Source organism: Fundulus heteroclitus, chromosome 15, assembly GCF_011125445.2.
Source record: "Fundulus heteroclitus isolate FHET01 chromosome 15, MU-UCD_Fhet_4.1, whole genome shotgun sequence".
Taxonomy (NCBI): domain Eukaryota; kingdom Metazoa; phylum Chordata; class Actinopteri; order Cyprinodontiformes; family Fundulidae; genus Fundulus; species Fundulus heteroclitus.
Window position 1 is genome coordinate 154,496 of NC_046375.1, and position 26,421 is coordinate 180,916.

The following is a 26,421-nucleotide window of genomic DNA, read 5'->3' on the forward strand; positions in this document are numbered from 1 at the left end:
ATTTGTTCCCCAGTCTGGAGAGACCGCCACTGAGAGGTTGGGCCCTCTAGTGGAGAAAATCATAATAACAGATAGTGTATGTGTGGTGTACTGTTTCATTAATTAAACAGAACAAAGTTATCTTCAATAATGCTTTGCAAATAATAAAGCTAGTGCGTCCTATCTAAAAATGGGTCATTAAAAAAGTAATCTTCAATGTCTATGTTCTTCAATGCTTCATGGTCAATTATTCATGACCACAATATTATAAATATCTTTAAACTTTTGTGGTTTCACGCTTTGAGAGGAAAATGGCTGCTGGTTATTTCCACAACGTCAGACATGTTGAAGTTTAAATCTTAAAAAAGAACCAAACCAACAGACCAAAACCAGGTGCTGCTCATGTTCTCACAGTTAAAGCAGCTCCCATATAGACTGAAACTAGCACCTCGCCAACCGCAGAGCAAGCTGTATCTCATCATGTTTAAATTCATCCTGATGTTCATGCGAAAAACACCTGCTGCTTGTGTAGAGTCACACAGGGACACCTCTCTACCCTAAATTTAATGATTTTCTGCAGTTTGTTGGGCTTTTTATATAATTCTACCAGTTGGCTTTACCAAATGTATTTTACTGCTTGGGGTGGAAGAACATGTTTTTACCTCTTCTCATCAAATTATGGTAACAATATTAATAATTCTTGATATTCCTCAAGATTTTCTTAGAATGTATTCATTAATCTTTTTCTCATCTTCATCTAAGTTTATGGGTACCAGTGTGAATAAATTGAATTAACAAAAAGAAAGATGCTAAATGTTTGTTTTCAGATGAATTAAAAATATATTTGCACTTGTTGCTTTGGGATTATTTGTAGCGTGCATCGGACACGGCTAGATTTGAAACCAACTTGTGTTCAGAAAACCTAATGCTGATCTGCTGCTGCTCAAAAAAATTGTAATTACACACATGATGACAAATGTTGGGATGTCCCTAATTTTATGTGAGTTCTGTGGCTGAAAAACAATTTAAATTATTGTGGTTACAGCAGGGCTGCACAGTGGACAGTGGTTACTGCTGTTGCCTTGCAGCAAGAAGTCCTACGCTTGCCCTGGGTCTTTCTGCATGGAGTTTGCATGTTCTTCCTGTGCATGTGGGGGTTCATGGGCATGTGGGGTAACATGACTGTTAGGTTAATTGGTCTCTCTAAATTCTCCTTAGGTGCGTGAATGTTTGTTTGTCTTGTTTGTCTCTGTGTTGCCCTGCGATAGAGTTGTGACCTGTTCAGAGTGTACCCCGCCTCTCGCCTATTCACAGCTGGAGATAGACATCAGCACCCTTCGCCAACCCAACAGGGATAAGCATGTAGGAAAATGGAATTGAAAAAAATAAGGATGAGAGACACCAGATCCAATCATGCAGACCAGCCGAAGCAGTGAATGCTGATCTCTTTCATGCCACATTATATTTATGCACTTATTCATGCAGAATTACCCCAGAATAAGTATGAAGTACATATACTGTACAATACATGGGCAGGGTTTTCTGTGGGCCCACATTTCTGCATAGAAAATATGTTTTATTGGTCATTATTCATGTAACAAATCGATATTATTAGTTTGGTTCACTTTTTAAAGTCAATCACTAGAATATATGGATTTTATAACAGCTCTGGTGTATTGAGATGAACCTGTTTGTTATTTCTGTACAATATAATAATAATAATATCATCTTTATTGTCATTTAAACATGCATTACAACAAAATTTGTTCTCTGCTTTTAACCCATCACCTTTGGGGAGCAGTGGGCTGCCACTGTACAGCGCCTGGGGAGCAATCTGGGGTTAAGGGTATTGCTCAGGGACCCAGAGTGCCAGGACTGAGGATTGAACCGGGTACTTGCATCCTTCTCTGAGTGCAAGCACACTGCTCTAACCATTCGGCCACGTCCCCCCAAGTGACCCACCTGGGTCAAGTAATCTTTCCTTTGGTCAGAGATTTAGAAGATTCAGGTTTTCTTACTGTGAAAAATCCCAGAATTTGCCTCTTGATCCGGTAGGATAATTATATTAAAACAAATATGCTGCAGTTTATATTTGCTGCGTCTCTTCATGATCGTGTTCGCTTTCTTACCACAAGGGGGAACTAGGGATCCTTCAACATGTGTTTGTCACACTTTTGTAGAAAACCATATGCATGCTCACACCCATGCACATATCTGATTGGTCACCATATCCCTGGAAATAGTAGATGATGCATTAATATTTACAATATAAGATCAGATTCCAGATGCATGGAAGGATGATCTTGAAAAATGCTTCTTCTTTGCAAACAACCAGTTTACATCCTCCACCTCCAAGACACAACACTGCAGAGCCAATCTGAATGTTTGCACATACCCACTGAGGATTAACGCAGGTAGTGGACTAACAAAAACTAAGAGGATTCAAGAAAAGTCAATCATTAAGAAAATATAATAAATTCAAGAGAGGTGTCAGAAAACTAAAGACAAAAGTAAGGCAGCTTGAATAATTGGTTAAAAATGTTGTTTTTGCAATAAAACTAAAATAAAGTTTTTACATATGAGAGAACATGCAATAAACTTCCCTTCAAAGCTGGAGTTACTCATCCAGAACCAGAATCTAAAATGCTCTCAAGAAAATAGTCAGCTTATTTCCTTTCTGGCATCACCCAGCCTTAACCAAGGACCCCAGACAGGCAGCAGAATTTTTTTTATATAGCTAATCTTTAATTTACTGTGTCCTTATCAGGAGGTTGTAGTTTAGTAGAAGAAAGAAAATCAATTTCTGGTAAACACACCAGCAACTGTTTTCCTCCTTTAATCCTAAATGTGATCACTTAGCTAAACAACTCTTTATTTTAAACCGTTTGTGAGAACGCTGACTGCGCCCAATCTCTCCATAGATATTGGTAGACATGATTAATGTGTGTGTTCTGCATTAAGAGTCTGTATCTGTGCAGGGTGGTGTTCAAGCTCATGTTCAGGACAATAGGCTGTCAAACAAAGTGTTTCTGCTTCAGTGACCCCCTGCAGGACGCATTCCTCACACACAACGGTCTGACTCCTCCAAAACTCCACAAACGGGTAGAAATGTTAAAATTCAGCAGCAGTCTGAATCTGCTCTGATGTAATTCATTCACCTACCCTCAGAAAACTGATCTGAGCTCAGGGTAAACTCTGGCGGGTACTTTTCCCCCACAAAGTTGTTTTATTTACTCACATTGACCAAAGTAGAAATATCTATATAAAGGAATTTGCTGCTCTAAAATGTAAAAATTCAGTGCGTGATGTAAGTAAAGCATGCACACCCTAATAAATCCAATAAAAGAGACTAACTGCATCATTAAACACACAAATGGGCTAATTTAATTTTTATTATCTGGTCAAACAACTTGACCCAATTTAGCAGCCAATCACAGGTCAGTTAAAATCTCCTGAGCCAATAAGACGCCGGGCACCGCCCACCTGTGTGCATAATAATGAGAGGCAGGATGATAAGTGTGTGGAGTAAAGCTCCAAAAGCTGCAGCTTGCTCAGTGTGCTTTGGAGATAACTCTGTCCCCTGCAAACCTTCACCATGGTCGACGCCTTCTGTGCCACCTGGAAGCTGGTCGAAAGCGAGAACTTCGATGAGTACATGAAAGCACTTGGTGAGTGCGATCTTGTTTCTGTGATTATTATAAGCAAATGCAACAACAGGTCAGAAATTCATGTTTTCTGGTATTTTTTTAATGCAAACTGCACCCTATTAATTATAAGACTGAGGTTTAAAACATGTCTCTCCGCGCTCTCTTCCCCAGGTGTGGGCTTTGCCACCAGGCAGGTGGGTAATGTGACCAAGCCGACCGTCATCATCAGCCAGGAGGGAGACAAGGTGGTGATCCGCACTCAGAGCACCTTCAAAAACACAGAGATCACCTTCACACTGGGAGAGGAGTTCGACGAAACCACCGCTGACGACAGGAACTGCAAAGTAAGATCCCTGAAAACGAGAAACAAACTGCTTTACACTTTATTTATACAGTAAGAGCCAGAGTAAAAAAAGAATGCCATGGGTTGAATATGATGGATTAAAAGAAACCCCAAGTATTTATGAAGATTAAAAACAATTTGTGACTATTTCAAAGGCACTAAGGGGCTAAAAACAGGTGTAAAACTGTTCTTTTTTCTATGGTTGTGTGAAAAAATTGTGTTTGTTACAAATATTCTGAAGTCTGATTGTTTTTACAGCTCAGTGCCACTGCTCAGTATTTTCACTCCTTTGGAGAAAACCTGCAGCCTTGAAAAAAGGCTCACTTTTTAGTTTTTCACATTAAAACGCTTCTTTTCTTTGATTATTTTCAGTCCACAATGACTCTGGAGGATGATCATGGTAAAGGCACCAGATGCTGTTTGCTTGTGCATTTTTAGTCTTTTTTTGACTTTTATTTATGCCTCAATCGATAAAATTCAACAAAGAAAAAGTTTTAGGTAGAAAATTGTACAGTATGATCGTTCAAATGAGGAAGCTCTTTTACATACAGCATATGGCAAATCTTAGATAATGTCTCTGAAATTGGTGCTAGTATGTTTGGGTTCTGAGCATGAATCAAAAGAGTAAATATAGCAAATGAATATGCAATAATATACAACAAATAACAATATTTTCTGGAGCTCTAAATATCACCAAGCACTTTATGCTTATTTGTTTAACTGAGTTAAATATATTTAAAGCTAAAAGTGTGTTCTGCATGAAACCTGTGTTTAACTGAGTTAAATATATTTAAAGCTAAAAGTGTGTGAAACCTGAAAACTACTGTTGTCTCTTTTGTGCAGAATCTGACCTTTGAAGACATCCACGCGGTGCGCACCTATGAGAAGGCATGAGAGCTCAGACCGACAGCCCCACCAACCGGCCAATCCGTGTTGATTTTATAATTATTGAGGACCGTTTGCTCTTTGCACTTCGTTCTCCTCCACATGCAAAAGATCTGCAAGCTGCACATGTTTTTTAAGATGTTTTTTTTATATGAATACAGTTCTGTGACGACAGATGGAACGACTTTGCAACTCTGTGTGAAACACAAAATAAAGAAATCAAATGTGCTGTGTTTCAGGAGTGTTTTGCCTAAAATGAATAATTTAGTATGAAACAAGAGGGAAATTGTTGTGAACAGAGCAGCTAAAAGTTAAACTTTTGACCTTTCTGCACATCTTGTTTTCTCCAGGAAGCAATAAAGTTAAAACACAGATTTTTTCTCACTACAGAACAACATTATGGCATTAATAGCTGTTTTTTTTATCCTGGTTGAGAGATTTATTAAAACACCATTACCCACCACACTCTGGAAAAAGGTGGCATGAAGTTATTTTCTAGGAAGCTAAACTTGAAGCAGTAGTTTATGAAATTATCTAATTAGTGAAGCTGGACTTGAAGATAGTATCATCAGCTGAAATGTTCCTCCAGCTGTTTTAAAGCATGATAAAAAGAACTCTGCCAGAATATTATTTACGTTGAAAATGTACCTTGATCTAAATAATCTCATAATCTACAGTAATCCCAAATTAAATGGTCGGTGTCATTGCTTACTCTATGTTGGTGTAAATTTCATTTCTGTACAGAAGCTGATAGTTTAGAGGGAAAAATTAAAAATGGTAACACAAGAAAGTTTACTCCTAATTATGTTATTATTCCATTATAAAAAAAATCTATGTCTTAATTCAGATAATTTATATAGTAAAGTAGCTGTGCAAAGATCTGGCTGTATTGTATTATTGCCTGAATTGGGTTATACATAACTAGACATAAAATTAGACCTATTTGTCATTTAGAGGCTGCTGTTTATGAATTGCTAGAACAAAAATAAACAGAAATTAGCAAAATAAATGGGGTCTTAAAATGTGCAATGTAAAATATAAAAAAATAGTAATTTGTTGTATTACTGTCCATGTTCAGTCCTTCAAGTTTAACAGAATGCACAGTTAATTTTAAAGTTAATACTATTTGCTCCTTTCTTAGCACCTATAGTTATTTACTCAGCAGTAAAGATGGCTGTGCAGTTTGATAAAAATCCTCTCTAACTGCTGGCCATGCCCTAAATTTCACTTGTTAAGACTTGGGAATCTGTGAGTTCTTCCAAGCAAATTTACTTCTGTCCATTTAAACATGATAAAAAACCTTTAGTCTAAATATGATGCAGGCCTGCGTCATTGTCAGATGAAGACAAAAGTTTTCTTCATTGTGGAGGTGACCAGTTCAATCTAAGCAGATCAACAGTGCTGTGAAAAATATCTGACCTCTTATAGATATCTTCTGGCTTTTTTTTTCTTTTTTCTTTTTTTGTCACACTTGTCACCGATCAGATCAACAGGATAACCTGGATATTTTTATTTTTTTTAAAGATGATTTAATTTATTAGTCAAAAATAGCTATCCAGACACATATGTCCTCTTTGTGACATTGTTATCTAACTTTCATTAATTAATTTTTTTTAAAGCAAAGCTCATTTTTGATAGCCACGCCCAAGTCTGATTATGGTGTGACCTGTAAAATCACTTTAACCTGTTTCACAACATGAAGTAGGTGAGAAGACCTCAAACAGCAACACATCATGCCCGTATTTAAAGAATTTAGGTCACAAAGTCACCAACATCTATCAGCTTTAAAAGATTTCCAAAGCCTCTTCTAGAGTATTGGGACTCCCGTAAACCTCAGGAATCAGCCGTCATCCTCAAATGGAGAAAATTTGGAACAGTGATGAACCTTCCCAGGAGAAACCAGTGCACCAAAATGGCTGCTAGAGTGCATCACTGGCTCCTCCAAAAGATAATCTAAAACCCAGATCATTATCCAGAGCACTGCATGCTTCTCTTGGTTCAATTAAAGTTTGTGTTCAAAAATAATAAAAAATAATAGTGCAGTGACGTCTAGGATGACAGGCTGACTGTGTACGTTCTTTTAATCTGGGAGGATTGTCATTATTTTTCTCTTTTGGATTGACCGTCTTTTCATTTTTTGCAAATATGCCGGACCTGAGGAAGGCCGCTGTAAAAACTAATGGAGCATAATCTTGTTAAGAGACAAGATTATGCTTGTCTCTTAACCCCCGGGGGCCCCGGCGGGGCCTCGGGGGTGTGCCGCTTGGGGTCTGGGCCGGCGTGCGCCCGGGTGTCCGCCCCTGCACGGGGCCTCTGGTGCGCTGGGGGGCCTCGGGGCCTGTTGAGCTGGTAGGGGGGCATGGTCATTAACATCTCAGGGCAGATGCTCTTCCCCTTCTTTGGGTTGGCATTCTGCTAGTGGGGGGAGGGGAGGGAGGGGGAGTAGTGACTTGCCCAGCCTGGATGTCTAGTATCGAATGTATGGTGAGATGTTTGAATGTTAGTGTTGGGGAGGGGTTAAATCTACGGGTGGTAAGGGGGGGGGGGGGGGGGGGGGGGGTTGGTGTTGGTGGACGTTCTGGTGGGCTTGTGTCCGGCCCCCTGTCCCGGTCCTGGTCCGTGTAGTCTCCCGGTGCGGGTTTCACCTGGGGGGTGGGGTTTTGGATGGCTCGTGCGGGCTGGCTGGCCAGGGTCCCCCATTTTATTAACTTATTTTTTAATTAATTTATTTATATATATTATTATTATTATTATTATTATTATTAAAAAAAATTTTGGGGGGGGGGGGTTAAATACAGTAGGCATGGGGGGTGGGCTGGGGGAGGTAGAGGTGTTGGTCCTGGTGGGTGGTTGGCTGGCGGGCCCTGCGGCCTCTCCCCGGCCCCCGGGCTATGGTGGTGCCGCTGGAGGGGCCCCTTTCTCCGGGTGGAGCTTTCGAGGAGCGGGGGTGCCTATTGGAGTCAGTAGGGGAACTGGCTCCCTGGGTTGGCTCCCCAGTCCTTTGCTCCCCATCCCCGGACTCCTCCCTCTGCCTGCTCCATCACGCCACCACAAATGTAGGTCCTTGGGGAGAGGGCGTTACTGGAGGTTGCCACCTTTTGGTGACGTCCCTCTCCCCAATTTTATCATGCATTTTAGACACTTTCACTCCAAACATTTTCACAACGCACATTCATGTAGGCCACGATATGGGGGGGTGGGGGGAAGACGTCTGGGGGGGGGGGGGGCTTATGTTGTGAGAGCCTCACCCCGGGCGGCTCCCTTCACCCCCTCTCGCATTTAGACATTGAGGATTCTGGGTAGTTGCTTGGAGGGGGGGTGCTGGCACCAGCTTCCATCCGGAGGGGGGGTGGGCTGTGCCGTGCACCCCCTTCGGTGCTCCCAGTTTTAAACACACCTGAGATCAACATGCAACAACACAACATCTGAGCGGGCGTAGGGAGGATCGGGGGTCTTTTGCACACCCCCGATCTCCGATCGCGGCACGGAGTCTGGGGCCTGGAGGAGGTGCGGGCCACTGGGTCCGGGGTCTTGGTGGGGGGGCTGCTGCGGCTAGCCGGCGGCTTACCGGGTCTGGGGCTGACGCCTCTGCTCTCCCCAGGAAGGGATGGGGGGCAGGGGTGGCTAGGGTAAGGTCGGGGTGGGAGGGGGTTTATTAGGTATATAGTGGATGAGGGGGGGCTCTGGTCGGATGGCCCGTACGGGTCATGTCAGCCCCCCCTCTTTGGGGGGCCTGGTCCGGGGGGCGTCTGGTCCGGGGGCGGGGCCGGGGGTCGGGCACAGGCAGTCTTATTGTTGAATTGTGGTGACCCCCCAAACTTGGGATTTTTGGATATGAATGCTATGTGGGAATGTGTGTACAGCGTCCCTTTTTTTGTGTGTGTCTGTGTGTGGCGAGTGGGGCACAAGGGAGGGAGGGTGTGAATGAGTTTTTTTTTTTTTTTTCCCCAGGTTCGGGTCCGGTCCGCTCCCTCTCCCAAGATCATCTCAAGTCTCCGATAGGTGCGGAGCCCATCCCCCCCACGTCCTGCCCTCTTCCGCTGCGTTGGCGGGCGCCTTGGCCCTCTGGCGCGTTGACGGTCCTCGGGTTTGGGGTGGGTTCCCGGGTGGGCGCCGGCCCATTCCCGGCGGTGGCTTCGCGGGGCGGCCAGGGCCCCTGCTGCGGGGGCGGGGCGCCCCTGGGGCCTCTGGCCCCCAGGGCCCATGGCCAGGACCACTTCAGCGTGGCCGGCTGCCGGCGGAGCCCACGGGCTCGTCTCCGCGGCTCTTGAGGGCGTCGGCATTGCGGTGGCTGGGGGATTTCCTCGGGGTCGTCTCTCCTCTTTCCTCGGGGGGGGGGGTTGCAGATTTCCTGTGAAGGCCCCTCTCGGGCGCACTGCTTTGGGGCCCCTTTGGGATTCCGGGGTTACGGGTCCCCTAACTCTTGCCTCTGTGCTCGGGGAAGGCGGGTCTTTGGTTCTCCACAATCACTATCAGGCTATTTCCTTCTGGATAATTTTCACCTAAACTAGTGCACTCTCACAAACTCCCACAGGTGCTGGGTCCCAGGTATTAAATGTTCACTTATATACAGAAAGGCTATAATTTATTTATTTACTTTCCTTTACTTTCTTTTTTAGGTATCACATTACACATGTCAGCTTAAATAATAATACATATGATTTAGCAATGGTATCAAGGTGTTACACGATTGTATCTGTTGCTTTATGTCTCTTTCCAGGTGATGGAGCAGACGGAGGACGTTTTATCAATCTCTTCTATGTATCTCTTCTTTCTTTCACCTCTTCTTTCTCTTTTTTTTTCTCTTCTTGTTTTTCTTTTACTCTCCTACTTTCCCATTGTAGTGTCCATATAATTTGAAATTCTCCCTGCAAGAATCACAATAAAGCTATTTACACGCACAAATCAAGCGGAGCATTATGGCGAAAGCTGTTTGCTCCACTTGTGAAAGTATAATCTGTCGAGCTCTATTTGGCATTAAGATATAAATTTTTATTGCCACATTGCTAGACAGGACACTGGGGAAAAAAAAAAAGAGACAAAGACAACATTTTTATTATTCTTTTAATTCATATGGACTTGTTGAGTATAAAACATGACGAGTCACTTCTTTCTCACAGTTAATGTTTTTTATTTGCTATTTCTATAGATAAATTATTCTCCTACTGTAAATAACTGGAACACTGTCTCCCTGTTTTAAATGGAGAGATTAAACACTCCAGATGAAGCTTTTCAGTTTCTGTCTTATCTGTTTTTATTTTAAATATATTTCACAGAATACTATATTTGTCATGACCTAAGTGTTAACAGAATAGGAAAACAAAGCTTTAAATTAAATAGAAAAGTTGGCAAACGATATTAATGAACTAAGGCTTTATTCCTTGTGATTAGAGCCACTTTAAATGTTTGTTTTCAGGAATATTTATCTCCCTGTCAGGTTATTGGTGCTTAATGGATGTAGAACATGTTGCAGCTCTGCTCTTGTTTTAGGTCTGTTTCTTTAGGCTAGCTTAAATAAGATAAAGGAAGGTTCCTTCCTTTATCTTGCTTTATCTTGCTACTGTAGATATTGACACTGCTGTGTAACTATAAGAGTGTAATATAACATTTAATTAATAAGTCCATATTCTGAACTAAATAATTTAGGTTGAATATATCCAGTCGTCTCGTTACTGTAGCTACATGAACTGTTGAGCAACAGGTAAATCTAATCTATGCTGGTTCTAAATACATCCGCTGTTCTAAACAGGACATTTTTCCTAAATAAGACATTTTAGAAACATCTCTTCACACATGGAGGCTCTAAAGTTTATTTTTTTTCTGTGTCAAAAAAATGGGTAAACCAGGAAACTTTCCTGAACCTCCAAAGACAGAAAATAATGTGAACTGTACATTCCAAAATAATTCTAGTTTCCTTTTAATACAGTTTTTTTTACATATTCGACCAATTCTAATGGACTATATTTTAAGAAAACTAACAGTATCTATTATTAAAAACCATCTCACAACCTATTTTAATATATTAAGAACATAATGAAGTCTATTAAGATAAGTGTTGTGAAACAAAATTAATATAAGTTACACAGGGATACAGACATTAACAACCAGTTACGTTTATTAATCAAGTTTTCCACACAGCTTAGTAAACATGGAATAATTTGTATTTATTAACCTTTGACACATCCAGCTGTTGAACCATCTGCTCATCATCATCAGTCAAAACCTTCAGAGCTTTTATTCATAGTGTGGCAGGATGAAGGGGATGGAGACTCGCCTGCTGATGGTGTAATTACTCAGCTTTGCCAGTAGAGGGAGCGCTCTGTTAAAGCAAGGCTAAATCACTGGTGCAGACATTTGCAGCTGAGACTTGTAATGGTGTACTTCCCTGTTGCTGGGCTTTAGTGCCTCTCGTCATTACTGTTGTAGTTCTGTTATATTCTGAGTTATTTGCCTGCACATCTCAATGAGGGAGGAGTGTTTGCTGTCGCTGGTGCTGCCCACCATCCTGCTGCTGCTTTGCCTGCAGAGGTTTGATCTCTTTTCAGCGGCATGATCCAGACTCTCTCCTTTAGGATTAACTGTTGCTTGTGCTGGATGGAGCTCAGGGATTTCTTCTTTTACAAAGTTTATGTGATGTTTTTAACAGGTTCACTGGCACCTACCGCTAAGCCTTAGTAGTTGGTAGATTATTGGTCTTTATCACCTTTTTTATCGTAATAATTTCATAAACAATTACTTTTTTAAATAATAACCACTGTATATTCAACTTTTAAACTATGTCTCTGGCTTTTTGTAATAACGTACCTGTGGGTCCTAAATTGTGATTTCCTGGGTGGTGACGTAAGCAACTATCAGAATCCGGCCTGTCAAGGCAATTTATCCAGCCCTCAAGCACCAAAAGGCTTATCATGTCATAAAGTAGAAAGATGTATCCTTTTAAATTGCATAAAGTGGCTAAAACAATGCCCATAACTATGTAGTAACATAATTGTTCCACTAGATGTCAGTTTTTCCACAGCGCATTAGAAAAAAGAGAAAAAGTGATGCACAATGATGAGTTTAAAGTGTAACTCACCCCAATATCAACCTTATTTGCAGGTGAACTGTATAATTTGGACATAAGGTGCTACTTTTATGTTACAGTGCATTTTTTAAATTTTTATGTGAACTGAAATGAAATTATGAAATCAAAAGTATCCTCTATTCATGTGCAACCGGCCCTTTTAATGACTTCATGAGGCCAAAGTGGGCCAATATAGAAATGAGATTGACTGCCCAAACCTCTCCTGCTAGAATATTTTCACAGAACACTCCTTTAGTTCTCAGAAATAAACCTTTCATGGTTCCAAGAGGAACTGAGATCAGTTCACATCTTAACTGCATCAAGCAGGGGAGAAAAATTGGACTTTAGCACATTTATATTTAAAATATGTTCTTTACACGTTCGTCATCTTCCTCTTTTTGACTGCGAGAAAACTTAATGATCAGTCTGTTGCTGTTAACTCTGAACATTTACTGGTCACATGTTTAGCTGTTTTACCAGGAAAGACATTCATTATATTTCTGTAATCCTTCAACCTTTGGATCGTTCTGAATAATCAGTTCTTGTTTAAAGTCTCTACATTATGCTGCTGTGACCTCTGACTGCATTTCCACCATGTCTTATCTGCATAAAGCTAAAGCCTAACCATCAGTCAGTTTGAGGAAGTGACATCATGAGAGTCAGAGGAAGTAGATGCTCCGTCTCTCTACCAGAGTCAGTCACACAGTTGGACTGAGACTGAGAACAAGAGACGCTCGATGGCTGAATTCACATGGATTACAGTGTTTTCCTTATGGATGCTAACCTTTATGGGTGAGAATATTTAAATCCATTTATTGCATATGATCATCATTAAAGAATTTCATTAATACTACAGTTTGGCCCTGAAATATTTGGGCAGTGACACAGTCTTCATGATCTGGGCTCTGCATGCCACCACATTGGATTTGAAATGAAACAACTACAATGTAATTGAAGTGCAGACTTTAAGGTGTAATACAAGGCGTTGAACAAAAATATAAACATGTAGCAATTATAGCCATTTTTATACAAACGCTCCTCCTTTCAGGGGCTCAAAAGTAGTTGGACAAATACACATAACCCTGAGTAAAGTGTTTCACCTCCATGGAGAACTCCTTTATTTTATTTTTTTTATTTATTTTTTTCTTCCCCAGTGTCCTGTCTAGCAATGTGGCAATATGTCTTAATGCCAAATAGAGCTCGACAGATTTTACTTTCACAAGGGGAGCAAACAGCTTTCGCCATAATGCTCCGCTTGATTTGTGCATGTAAATAGCTTTATTGTGATTCCTGCAGGGAGAATTTCAAATTATATGGACACTACAATGGGAAAGTTGGAAAGTAAAGGAAGAACAAGAAGAGAAAAAAAGAGAAAGAGAAGAGGTGAAAGAAAGAAAGGATTAAAGGGAGAGATTGATAAAATGTCCTCTGTCTGCTCCATCACCTGAAAAGAGACACAAAAAGAACAGCACAACCAACAGACAAAAAGCAACAGATACAATCGAGTAACACCTTGATACCATTGCTAAATCATATGTATTATTATTTAAGCTGACATGTGTAATGTGATACCTAAAAAAGGAAAGTGAAAGAAAGTAAATAAATAAATTATAGGCTTTCTGTATATAAGTGAACATTTATTACCTGGGACCCAGCACCTGTGGGAGTTTGTGAGAGTGAACTAGTTTAAGTGAAAAATATAAACATGTAGCAATTATAGCCATTTTTATACAAACACTCCTCCGTTCAGGGGCTCAAAAGTAATTGGACAAATACACATAACCCTGAGTAAAATGTTTCACCTCCATGGAGAACTCCTTTAACTGCATGTTGTGTTTTCACAGCAACAGATTCCAAACGCCACACCTGGAATCAACTCCAGACCTTTCAACTGCTAAATTAATGACAGGTTAACGAGGGAAGAGCCCATGCAGCCTTGTTATTTATTTTGCAGTCTTTTGAGTCAATTGTCTAATTACTTTTGGTCCTTTGAAAAAGAGGTTTCTACGTATTGTTGTAATTCCTAAACCCTTGATCCAATTTGGATGTGAATACTCTCAAATTACAGCTGAGAGTCTGCATTTTAAGCCCATCCATCCATCCATCCATCCATCTTCCAACACGCTAATCCCTGTTGGGGTCATGAGGGGTGCTGGTGTCTATCACCAGCTGTCAATGGGAGAGAGGCGGGGTTCATCCTGGACAGGTCACCAGTCTGTCACAGCGCTGAATATGTTTTCATTAACAGCTAAAACAACAAAACTTGTGTCCCTGTCCAAATATTTATGGGCCTAACTGTATATCTGTTAAGATGAAAAACAATTTCTATATAATGTTAATAACAGAAACTTTACATTGCTGATGTACTTTTCTTCATCTCCTCAGCAGCAGCAGCTGAACAAAGTTCTCACTTTGTTGTCAGAGATGGAGATGAAGTCACTCTGCCTGCTGGATGCTTTAGAAACATGATGGATACCTGTGATAAAACTACCTGGTTATTCACTGCTAAAAGTAGTTCAGCCATAACACTGTATGAAAAGGGGAAGATTCATGAAGCTGTCAGAACTAAATCAGACAGACTGAGTGTTACAGCAAACTGTTCTCTGGTTATAAAGAAGGTCTCAGTGGAGGATGCTGGTCATTACACCTGCAGACAGTATAACTCAGCAGGACATCAGGAAGGACCAGACTCTGTTCTCTATATGTTTGTTGTTAACTGTGAGTATTTAGATCATTATGTTTTCACTTCACATATATTGTTATAACAACAAACTGATACGTTATAATAACTACAACTGAAGAGATGAAGTCAGCTTTAATGTTGTTGTTACAATATCTCCATCTTCATCAGTGACTGAACAGCAGAAAAGTGATGAAACCATCCTGACCTGCTCTGTGTCAGCATTTGATGGATGCTCACACAAAGTGAAGTGGCTGCATGATAACAAAGATGCAGCAAAGATCCCAGCCTTAAATCCACATCAGTCTAACTGTTCAGCCAGTGTGAGCTTCTCAACATCCCATCATGTCTCCACATCAGAGGGTTCTGGGTTATTCAGCTGTCAAGTTAAACCTGACAAAGGAGACAGGAAGAAGTTTACCTTCAGGATTTCCCCTCTGAGAGATGAACCAGGTGAGAATATGATGAGCTGTTTATGATAACTTCCTTCTGTATTTTGATTAAAAAGCTGCTTTGGTAAAAATATACTTAAATCAGAATCAAGTTTAATCGCCAAGTAGGTTTGCACTTACAAGGAATTTGACTTGGTATTGATGGTGCAGACAAAATATAAGAATACAGTAAAATAAGAAGCAAAAAGGATATATACACGGAAGCTGTATACACTCAGTAGACTGTGCCTCAATGTAACACATAAGCTTGTAAGTAAGATGACAGTTTGTCTGGAAATCATAGAAACATTACAGTCTTCAACAGGATTAAACTGTGACTATAGTTGAAAAGAAAATTCTAACATGGAAATGTTTGGATTTTGTGATTTTTAAAATACAATTTTTAAAAATCCAGGTATGACAAAACCACCTAAAGTGATGAAAACTTCAACAACTGCAACAAGAATGACACCAGCGGAGCCTAAAAACCCAACGTCACTCAAACCCACAACAGGAAGTGATTTATCAAACTCACTAAAAGGTAGCAACTATATCAATGTTTAATTTTAATTACATGTTACTCTTCATATATTGTTTCTTCTATATTGTATTTTAATAACTCTATTATAATATTTATGGTATTTGTTAAATCTACTGATAAGATTGCCAGAATCAAAGCTGCTAACTTTGTTGTGCAACAATAATTTGGTTTGGGCATGAATAACTCTTAATAATGGTCTTAAGAGGTTATGGTAAAAAAAAACAAAAAAACTATTTAACTAGGTTAGTAATGTGCAGTAATGTTTTCAAGTAGGTCATAAAAACTAAGTAATAATTACAGTAGAAGATAGAAAAGAAGAAAACAACAGAAACAAAACATTAATGGAGAATTGATTCTTAATGTTGCGTTAATAAGCCGTCATGCTGACAGGTTGAAGGAAGTTGAGGACAAACAAGATGGAGGCTAAAATGTGAATTAATCACAAGATGGCTGACAGATTGAAGAGGTGTGACTGATGTCACATCAGGACTTAGTGGTTCAGTTAACACAAGGGAGCCAATGGTGGTGAACATGTTAGTGATATTAGTCAGAAAAGTCTAGTATAATCTCCCTGGTCTCTAAGGTCTATTCTGGCGTATATTTATTGCAGGTTAGTGAGAAAACGGAAGAGAAAATAGACAAATGGAAGAAGCTCAGGTTGCTGGACTACCAGTCCTCAAAGCGCTCATAAACAGCCTCGGACATGTTTAATTTCAATGTTTCTAAATTTTATTCTTTCATCTGCTGTTTCATCTCTGTTACATTTTATTAACTCTGTCAGTATATTTATGGTATTTGTTAAATCTACTGATAAGATATTCAGAAACAAAGCTGCTAACGTGTTCTGAAACAATAGTTATTTTATTCTTTGAATAACTCTCAATAAATGCCAAGACGAATAATGAATTAAGTTAGTAATTTTTGATCAAAATTAACAAGTTGGGGCACCAGCTGAATGTCAGGAAATAATTGTCAATCAGGAAATATTGATAACATGCAGATAATATTGTACATCTCTAATTTTGTTGTATCCTTGTTTTGCTGTAACTCTGCTGCCGTCCTATCAGGTCCCTTTTGGAGAAGAGATTTTTTTTCATCTCAATGTGGTTTTACCTGGTTATATAAAGGTCCTAAAAAAATCTAACAATAAGCTACTTAGAAGGAACACACCAGTCAGGTTCTGTCAGAAGTGAAAGGTTAGACGTAGAAATAGAGCAGAAAGAGAGAGTGCAGTAGTGGAGAAGTTCAGGGTAGGAGATGCTCTCTGAAGATCTGGATCTTCAAGAGTTGCTTGAAGACAGACAGGGACATCCTGCTTCCTGTACGGCTCCATAGGTCAGTCCACCATCAGGGAACGACTCATGTAAAGAGTCAGGACTGTGTTGAGGTGGTGTAGGCACTGCTAGCCAACAATCCTTGATGATTGGAGTGGGCTACCAAAACAGAGCTTAAAGTTTAAGCTTTATGAATAAAAAAATCACTGAACAGTAAAAAAAAAAAAAATACTTTTAAGTCTTGTGAAACATCTTAGGAGATTGCAGAACTACCAAAATTGGGCTGTCCAATGCATTATTAAAAACTGGAAGGATAGTATTGACCCATCGTCTTCAAGGAAAAAATGTGTCCGGAAGGGATTTACCCATCATGCCTAGTGCCTGCTGTACCAGTCTGTGGGGGCAGTGCTATGATCTGGGGTTGCTGCAGTTGGTCAGGTCTAGGTTCAGCAGCAGTATGAGCTCAAAGAATGAGGTCAGCTGACTACCTGAAAAGACTGAATGACCAGGTTATTCAATAGATCAATAGATTTTTTTCTTCCCCAATGTCACGGGCATAATCCAAGATAATGATGCCAGGATTCATCTGGCCTGAATTGTGAAAAAGTGGTTCAGGGAGCATGAGAAGTCATTTTCACACATGGATTGGCCACCAGAGTCCAGACCTTAAGCCCACTGAGAATCTTTGGGATGTGCTGGAGAAGGCTTTGTGCTGCGGGCAGACTCTCCCATCATTAATGCCAGACCTCGGTGAAAAATGAATGCAACACTGGGAGGAAATACATCTTGTGACATTGCAGAAACTTATTGAAGCGATGCCACAGGGAATGAATGCCGTAATCAAAGCTAATGGTGGTCTGACTAAATATTAATGTGACGTTTTTCTGGTGACAGCTTTTTTTTGGCCAGGAAGTGTAAATCTTTATGCTGTTTTTTCCCTTCTAGATAAGCTGACATTGAGGTTCTTCATTGTGTTGGTGGGTTTAGCTTCACTCCTAACAGCAGTTTTCGTCGTCAACATCTGGATCAGGATCAAAAGTGAGGCTGTTAATGTATAAAACATAAGATGTAGGAAAAAAACTACGTGGGGAAGAAACCTTTGTAAGTTCTTAGCTTAAAATCAGTCAAAATATTTATTTTATGTTAACTATTTACAAGCTTCTTGACAGGAGGCGATCCTAGATTTGTTTTGTGTGTCTGACTTTCAGTAGAACATAGAAGCCATAAATGTAATGTAATTCCCCACAGAGAGTCAAAATTAAAAAGCACCGAAGTTGCAAATATTACTTTCCAGCTTGTTTTCTATTAAAAATATAAACAACAAAATCTGTTTTAAAGTTAGTTAGACTTTCACCCAAAACATCCAAACTTCTGTTTGCCTCATTTAAAGTGATTGTCCTGTTTTTCTTGTTCTCAGGTGTGCAGTGATGAAGATAAAAGTGCAGTGACTTATGAAAATGTCAGAGCCACTGATGGAGTCTAATTGTTCTGCTCTTCTAATGGATGTCAGCAATTGATAACTTTAGAAATATCTCTTTAAAGTACTAGAGGCGATTTTAATAAGCTCAGGAAGAGAAGCGTCACTAAAAAAAACAGAATCATTTACAAAAGCCTGTTTATTCTCCTTTTTGTCACTAATGGCCTTTAATGAAGGGAAGCTGACAGGAAGAGGGGATGAGAGAGAGGGGGACGACATGCAGCAAAGGGTGAACCTGGGATGGCCACATCGAGGACTAAGGCCTCCATATATGGGTCTGTGCCACCAGAGTGCCCACAAAAGCCTGTTTTAATATTTATCCCTACCTCTGTATTGAATTATACATGTAATTATTAGGAATATGATAGGAGAGGTATCTGGACCTAAAATATCCAGTACAGCCCTAATGGTTCAGAAAACACATGTAACAGATAATTAAGGCATGGCTAATTTATTTGTACAGCACAGTTCAGTACAGAGACAATGCAAAATGCTTTACATGATTAAAATATAGGAAAATTAAACAGAATAAAAGCAAGTAGGAATAAAATGTAGAAACAAAATAGAACATTAAAAACAGTTGGACTAAAAAAGTTGAACTAGTGATGTTTCAGTAAAACAGTTTAACTAGAGTCGAAGGCAATCCTAAACAAATGTGTTTTAAATCTTGATTTAAAACACGATGCAGAAATTCACTTCTGCATCTTAACCCATCCCCTTGGGGAGACATGGGCTGCCACTGTGCAGCGCCTGGGGAGCAATCAGAGGTTAAGGGTCTTGCTCATGGACCCAGAGTGCAGGCTGTGGGGATCGAACCGGGTGCTTGCATCCTTCTCTTTGTGCAAGCGCGCTGCTCTAACCACTAGGCCAGCATTCACCCTACACTGATAACAAGTCTGTGATGTATTTAGGTGCTAAGCCATTCAGGGATTTATAGAAGGATTTTAAAGTCTATTCTCTGAGAAACAGGGAGCTAGTGGAAGAACTTTAGAACTGGGGTGATGTGCTCTACTTTCTTAGTCTTAGTGAGGACGCGGGCAGCAGCGTTCTGGATCAGCTGCAGCTGTCTGATGCACTTTTTAGGCAGACCTGTGAAAACACCATTGCAGTAATCCAGTTATTCCCAAACTATTGTTCCCGTACCCCTAGGGGGTACGCGACGTCCTGACAGGGGGTACGGGAAAAGATTAAAAAAAAAAATAAAAAATGCAGGAAAAAAAAAATCAAATGCCGTACAATAGTGGCCTCGTACGCGAAGCAGCAACCTTAAATTCAATGAATAGCACGAGCTCGAGTAGGGCTCAGGCTTATAAAGTTGGTTAGAGGCGAGCTGTGACGTCCCCGGAGAAGGACAGGAGGAGCCGCAGGGTTTCTGCTGGCGCAGAGGGAGAGGAGTGCCGTCATCAGCGGGCGGTGGAGGGGGTGTGGTCCCTCCGCTGATCGCAGCCGGCGGGGTCCAGCCGCTGTGGAGAGGCTCCGTCATCGTAGCCGCGGAGGTCATTATGCGGCCGGGAGGTGAAGAGGAGCCGAGTGCCTCAGCGCACGGAGGAGCTGCGCACAGCGGAGTGTGCGGCTGGTGTGGAGAACCCTCCAGGTCCTCCTCGGTCTTCACAGCCTGGTCCCGTTTCTGCGTCCGGTGTGTCGCTGATGAGCCGGATAGGGCTGCTCACCGAGTACCCTGAACTGGCAACACGCGCAGTCAAGAAATTAATGCCATTCCCCACTACATATTTATGTGAGAGAGGTTTTTCATGTCTGACCAGCCTGAAAACTAAATACCGACACAGACTATGTGTGGAAGACGATTTAAGACTGAAACTGTCGCCGATTCGGCCAGACATACAGGGGTTATGCGCATCCTCTCAAGCACACCCCTCACATTAGAGTCACAAGGACTCTGTCACGCTCCACAGTTTTGGCTGTATTCTGAACAGGCTCGTTACAGTCTTTGTTCTTGTTTGTTACATTTTATTATGTTATGCCCTTTTATAATGCAGATGTATTTAGTATCTGCAGTCAAGTTAATAAAACTCTGATCCCTATGTTGAATGTTTCTTTTTTTTTTTGGGGGGGGGGGGGTACGCGGATGGAGATGAAATGCTCCAAGGGGTACGCGATGCAAAAAGTTTGGGAAGCACTGCAGTAATCAATTCTGCTAAAAATAAACGCATGGATTAGTTTTTCCAGATCCTGCTGAGACATTAGTCCTTTAATCCTGGAAATGTTCCTCAGGTGATAAAAAGCCGACCTTGTAATTGTCTTTAGATGCTTTTGAAGGTTCAGGTCTGAGTCCATCACTACACCCAGATTTCGGGCCTGGTTAGTGGTTTTTAGCTGAAGCGACTGAAGCTGTGTGCTAACTTTTGATCTCTCCTCTATTGGTCCAAAAATTATTACTTCTGTTTTGTTTTTATTCAACTGAAGAAAATCTTGGCACATCCACGTATTGATTTCTTCTAGGCATTTACTCAGTGCTTGAACTGGTTTATAGTCACCTGGTGAAATGGTGATGTAGAGCTGTGTGTCGTCTGCATAGTTATGGTAGCTAATGTTGTTATTTTTTATTATCTGAGCTAGGGGGAGCATGTAGATATTGAAGAGGAGGGGACCCATGATAGACCCTTGGGGAACCCCACATGTGATTTTTGTCGTCTGGGATGTAAAGTTACCTACTGACACAAAAAAGTCCCTGTCTTTTAAGTAGGATTTAAACCAGTGGAGTGCTGTACCAGAGAGGCCGACCCAGTTCTCCAGGCTCTCTAACAGAATGGAGTGATCAACAGTATCAAATGCTGCTAAGGTTTTGATGCTGGACTAATGCTGGACTAAGGTCCAATAGTACCAGCACGGTGGTTCTTCCACAGTCTGTATTTATATGGATGTCATTAAACACCTTAATAAGGGCGGTCTCTGTACTGTGGTGAGCACGGAAGCCAGACTGGAAAAAGTCAAAGCGGCTGGTCGTTGTTAAGAAGGTGTTTAATTGTTGAAATACAGCTTTTTCAATAATCTTACTGATAAAGGGGAGGTTTGAGATGGGCCTGTAGTTCTGGAGTAGTAGTTTGTCTAAATTGTTCTTTTTCAGCAGTGGTTTGATAATTGCTGTTTTTAGGGACTGGGGGAAAACACCTGACAGAAGGGACGTGTTTATTATCTGAGTCAAATCAGACGCTATGACAGGTAAAACTTTTTTAAAGAAAGCTGTGGGTAGAACATCAAGGCAGCTGGAGGAGGAACTTAACTGCTGAATGATCTGCTCTAAGCTTTTGTGGTTTATTTCCCTGAAATGGGACATTTTGTCAGAAATGGTTCCAGCTGAATAAAGCATTGGTTCTGGTGTTGATATGGTAGTACAAAGTGATCCTCTAATTTTTAGTTTTTTTTCAGTAAAGAAGTTAGCAAATTCATTGCAGGCCCTGGTGGAGTGGAGTTCGGAAGCTACGGACACAGGAGGATTTGTTAGCCTGTCAACTGTGGAAAATAAGACACGACCATTATTAATGTTTTTCTTGATGATCTCTGAGAAGAAAGATTCCCTTGCATTTTTCAATTGTAAGTTATATCTGTAAAGTCTCTCTTTATAGATATCGTAGTGAACCTGGAGTCTGTTCTTTCTCCACCTGCGTTCAGCTTTCCGACATTCCCTTTTTTCCCCTCTAACTGCTGGAGCATTTCTCCAAGAGATTTTTTCTGCCCGGAAGGAACTTTCACTTTAATTGGAGCAATGCAGTCAATGATGTCTGAGACTTTAGACTGAAAGTTATGTACTAGCTCATCTACTGAGTTGCAGCCCAAGGTTGAAGTATCAGAGTAAACTTGAATAAAAGTTTCCGCGGCATTGTCCTTAAAGGTGCGTTTTCTTCTGTAGCTAGGCGTTTCCTGTAGCCTGTAGCCCGGGGCCTCCTGAACCCTGTAGCCCGGTGCCTCCTGAAGCCTGTAGCCCTGTGGTCTCTGTAGCCTGTAGCCCCGTGGCCTCTGTAGCCTCTAGTCCTGTGACCTCTGTAGCCTCTAGTCTTGTGACCTCTGTAGCCTCTAGTCTTGTGACCTCTGTAGCCTCTAGGCTTGTGACCTCTGTAGCCTCTAGCCCTGCGACCTCTGTAGCCTCTAGCCCTGCGACCTCTGTAGCCTCTAGTCCTCCGACCTCCGTAGCCTTTTGTCCTGCGACCTCCGTAGCCTTTAGTCCTGCGACCTCCGTAGCCTGTAGTCCTGTGACACCTGTGTCCTGTGGCCCTGCTTCGCCCTTAGTTGATAGCCGCTTGTCTTCCAGGGTACTTTTCCACCGCTGGCCACGTCAGACTCTGCTACTTCGGCGCCGGGGTCGCCCACTGCCATGCCTGCATCTAGCTGTGCCTCGTCGGGGTCGCCCACCGCGATGCCCGTTTCTGACTTTGCCTCGTCGGGGTCGCCCACCGCGACGCCCGTTTCAGACTCTGCTGCTCCACCACCGAGGTCGCCCACAGCGACGCCCGCGTCTAGCTCTGCCTCGTCGGGGTCGCCCACGCGACACCCGTTTCAGACTCTGCTGCTCCGCTGCCGAGGTCGCCCACCAGAGGTCCCTCCTACTGGGCATCTAGTGCCTAACCAGACTGTCCTTTGTTCACCCTGTTGGGGTAGATTTGTGTTTTGGTTTCTTCTGTTTTTTGGATTTTTTTTGGTTCCCACCGTCCAGTACCTCCCTCCGCCCACCCTGGGTGGGTCGTTTTTTGTTTATATGACTCTAGCCCACCGTCCAGTGCGTCCCTCCGCTCACCCTGGGTGGGTTGTTTTCTTTTGTTGTCTGTTTTTCGTTTGGCCGTCTGGGAGCCGGCCTTTGGGGGGGGGGGTGCTGTCATGATTCAGCCTGTCTGCTGCATCATGCACAGACTCTAGACACTTGCCACCTTCCATACAGCTCCAGTCTCCAGTTCAGTAATCATCCACACCTGTCAGCTACTAATCATCCAGCATTCAGCACACCTGTCAGCCTCACTACTTAAGCTCACTGCATTCTGTCATTCCTCGTCGGTTCGTTCTGTTTTCCTGCTACCTCTGTTTCTGCTGCTCACCTCATCCAGTCTCGTCCAGTCCATCCATTCTCCGCCAGCCTGCTGTAGTTCTGGTTCCAAGTCTTCATTCTATTGTGCTGTGAGTCCAACCTGGTTCCAAGTCTATATGCTGTCGTGCTGCTGGTCAAGCCTGGGTCCAAGTCTCCATTCTGCTGTGCTTCTGGTTCTGCTGCCTCCATGCTCTGGTTCCAACCTGCTTGCCAGTTCCTGCCTTCACCATCCTCCTGCTTCAGCTCAGTACAGACTCTTGGTTCCTTCCTCTACTATTCACAAATTTCAATAAACTGTTAAACTTAACTCTGTTGTGGTTGTGTTCGGGTTCAATAACAAAACTTGACAGATTTAATCATATTCTCATAAAGTTTTAATTCATATTGTGGTGCTGTTGCCCTGGATAGTGGCATCTCCTCTTCTGTTTGGACAGCCTCTCATCCAGGACAGATTTACTGGCACCTATCGGTAAGCCTCATTATAGCTGTCAGTTTATTGTTCATTTCCTTTTTTATTATAATCTTTGCCTATAACAATTTTTTTATAATAAACTGTTGATTCAAGTTTGAAATAATGTCTCTCTCTGTCTTTATAATAACGTACCAGTGGAGTCCAAATTGGGATTTCCTTGGTGATGGTGTTGTTAGCTACCATCAAACTCTATATCCTGTGTATGAAAACTCCTGCCACAATATTTTCACAGAAAGCCCCTTTAGTTCTCAGAAATAAACTTTTCATGGTTCCAAGAGGAACTGAGATCAGTTCACGTCTTAACTGCATCCAAGAGGTGAGAAGAACTGGACATTCACACATTTATATTTAAAATGTTCTTTACACATTCATCATCTTCCTCTTTTTGACACGTCACTGTGGAAAACTTAATGATCACTCTGTTGCTGTTAACTCTGAGCATTTACTGGTCACATGTTTAGCTGTTTTACCAGGAAAGACATTCATTTTAAAAGTTATATTTCTGTAATCCTTCAACCTTCGGATCGTTCTGAATAATCAGTTCATGTTTAAAGTCTCTACATTATGCTGCTGTGATCTCTGACAGCATTTCCACCATGTCTTATCTACATAAAGCTAAAGCCTAACCATCAGTCAGTTTAAGGAAGTGACATCATGAGAGTCAGAGGAAGTAGACGCTCCATCTCTCTACCAGAGTCAGTCACACAGTTGGACTGAGACTGAGAAAAACAGATGCTTGATGGCTGAATTCACATGGATTACAGTGTTTTCCTTATGAATGCTAACCTTTACAGGTGAGGATATTTAAATCCATGTATTGCATATTATCATTGTCAAACACAGTTTATCAAAAATAATTTTATACTACAGTTTGGCCATGAAATATTTGGGCAGTGACACAGTCTTCATGATCTGGGTTCTGCATGCCACCACATTGGATTTGAAATGAAACAACTACAATGTAATTGAAGTGCAGACTTTAAGGTGTAATACAAGGGGTTGAACAAAAATCCAAACATGTAGCAATTTTAGCTATTTTTATTCAAACGCTCCTCTTTTAGGGGGCTCATAAGTAATTGCACAAATACACATAACCCTAAGTAAAATGTTTCACCTCCATGGAGAACTCCTTTAACCGCATGTTGTGTTTTTATAGCAACAGATTCCAAACGCCACACCTGGAATCAACTCCAGACCTTTTAACTGCTTAAATGTTCACTTTTTTAGAACAGGCTCGTGGGCAGCACATGTGGTCCTTGTGGGCTACTTTGTGCCCACGGGCCCTATGTTGGTGACCCCTGCATTAGAGCATCCAATTTTTCCGCTTTGTTTTCCCAGGGATCGAACATTTCCCATGACGATAGACAAAAGTGCAGGTCTATATCTCCTCCTCCATGCATGTCAGCTTCTCCCTGACCATCTGACCCGGTCCTTCCTTTGAATCTCTTTGGGTATCTCTGGTCAAGTTCCCGGTATTCTGGATGGATTGTTTGGCGGAGCTAGTAGCTGGTCTCTGGAGTAAACAATGGTCTCACGCTGGCCGAGAGCAAATCCATGTAGAGAAGAATTAGAAAATGGTCAAATAAAGCGGTTGCATCCATAACTGAAAAAAAAAGTGAAGAGAAGAGTGGGAGCATACACACCCAACTAGATTAATAAAATAGATAAAAGTATACAAAATTATAGTAAAAAAAACAATACACAAAACCACTGACACAAGCAGCCTGCTCGTGTGGCCTTCAGTGTAAAAAATAGATAAAAATAACCTATATTGTCCCAATTCTCCAATTTTGCAAACTTGTAACCTGTGCAATTGAACCCTTATGTGCACTTCCACTAGATGCACATTCATAGAGGGGTGTAGTCGTAGGGTGGAGTGAGAGTATTGGGACAGGGGCCTAAAGATGATCCTAATAATGAGCCTAGGATTTTTTTACCCTGACCAGCTCTCCTAGAGTAATTTCCTGTCTCCAGGAATCGCCTGCATGCTGTCGAGACTGCTGGGAGACACAATTAACCATCTGGTAATGGCACATATTGATGAGCCATCCTGGTGGAGTTGGCCTGCCTGCTAACCTCTGTAGGGTCCAGGTTTTGCCACATGCTACCAGCAGTGACTCTGACCCTGGTCAAATGGAAAACTACTGAAAAGTTGTCAAAAAAAACACAAGGAGGGAAAATGTTAGTGACCTCCTCCTGCAAAACCATTTCCCTTTTTCGGGGTTCAGCTCATTGTTCCCCTTTAAGTGACCCAGTTGTTTTTTTTTATTAACACTAGAACAGCCAACACTGATTAACAATCGCCTCTCCTACTGACCTGCCAGATCAATGAGCCACAAGTTTAACTGCGAGCCCCATGTTGGTGACCTGATCTAAATCTTGACAATCTGAGTCTATAGGACTGACTTTAGACTCCAGTTATTTACAATTTAAAAAATTTATGCAAAGTAATATTAGTATTATTAGGATTATTTATTGCCATTAAGATTGGAAGATGTCAAAGGGACAAAAACAGATGTGGCTTGGAAACTTCTGCTTTCTCCAGAACTGGAAGCTGGTGAAGGATTCCTGATTGTTTCACTTAGTGCCTATTT

The 26,421-nt window shown here is 41.5% G+C and overlaps 1 protein-coding gene across 1 annotated transcript; it reads left to right on the forward strand.

The window, feature by feature from the left end:
- Positions 1–3,502: 3,502 nt before the first annotated feature.
- On the forward strand, positions 3,503–5,082 carry LOC105924611 (fatty acid-binding protein, brain-like). The gene is made up of 3 exons (XM_036147167.1): positions 3,503–3,647; positions 3,798–3,970; positions 4,342–5,082. Exons 1-3 carry the CDS (start codon positions 3,575–3,577, stop codon positions 4,405–4,407), a joined length of 312 nt encoding a protein of 103 aa, XP_036003060.1. The 5' UTR covers positions 3,503–3,574; the 3' UTR covers positions 4,408–5,082.
- The last annotated feature ends 21,339 nt before the right edge of the window (positions 5,083–26,421 follow it).

Coding starts and splice junctions, on each gene's coding strand:
- LOC105924611 (XM_036147167.1), top strand. CDS start 3,575: ATGGTCGACGCCTTCTGTGCCACCTGGAAGCTGGTCGAAAGCGAGAAC. Junction 3,648..3,797: donor TGAGTACATGAAAGCACTTG/GTGAGTGCGATC, acceptor TCTCTTCCCCAG/GTGTGGGCTTTGCCACCAGG. Junction 3,971..4,341: donor CTGACGACAGGAACTGCAAA/GTAAGATCCCTG, acceptor GATTATTTTCAG/TCCACAATGACTCTGGAGGA.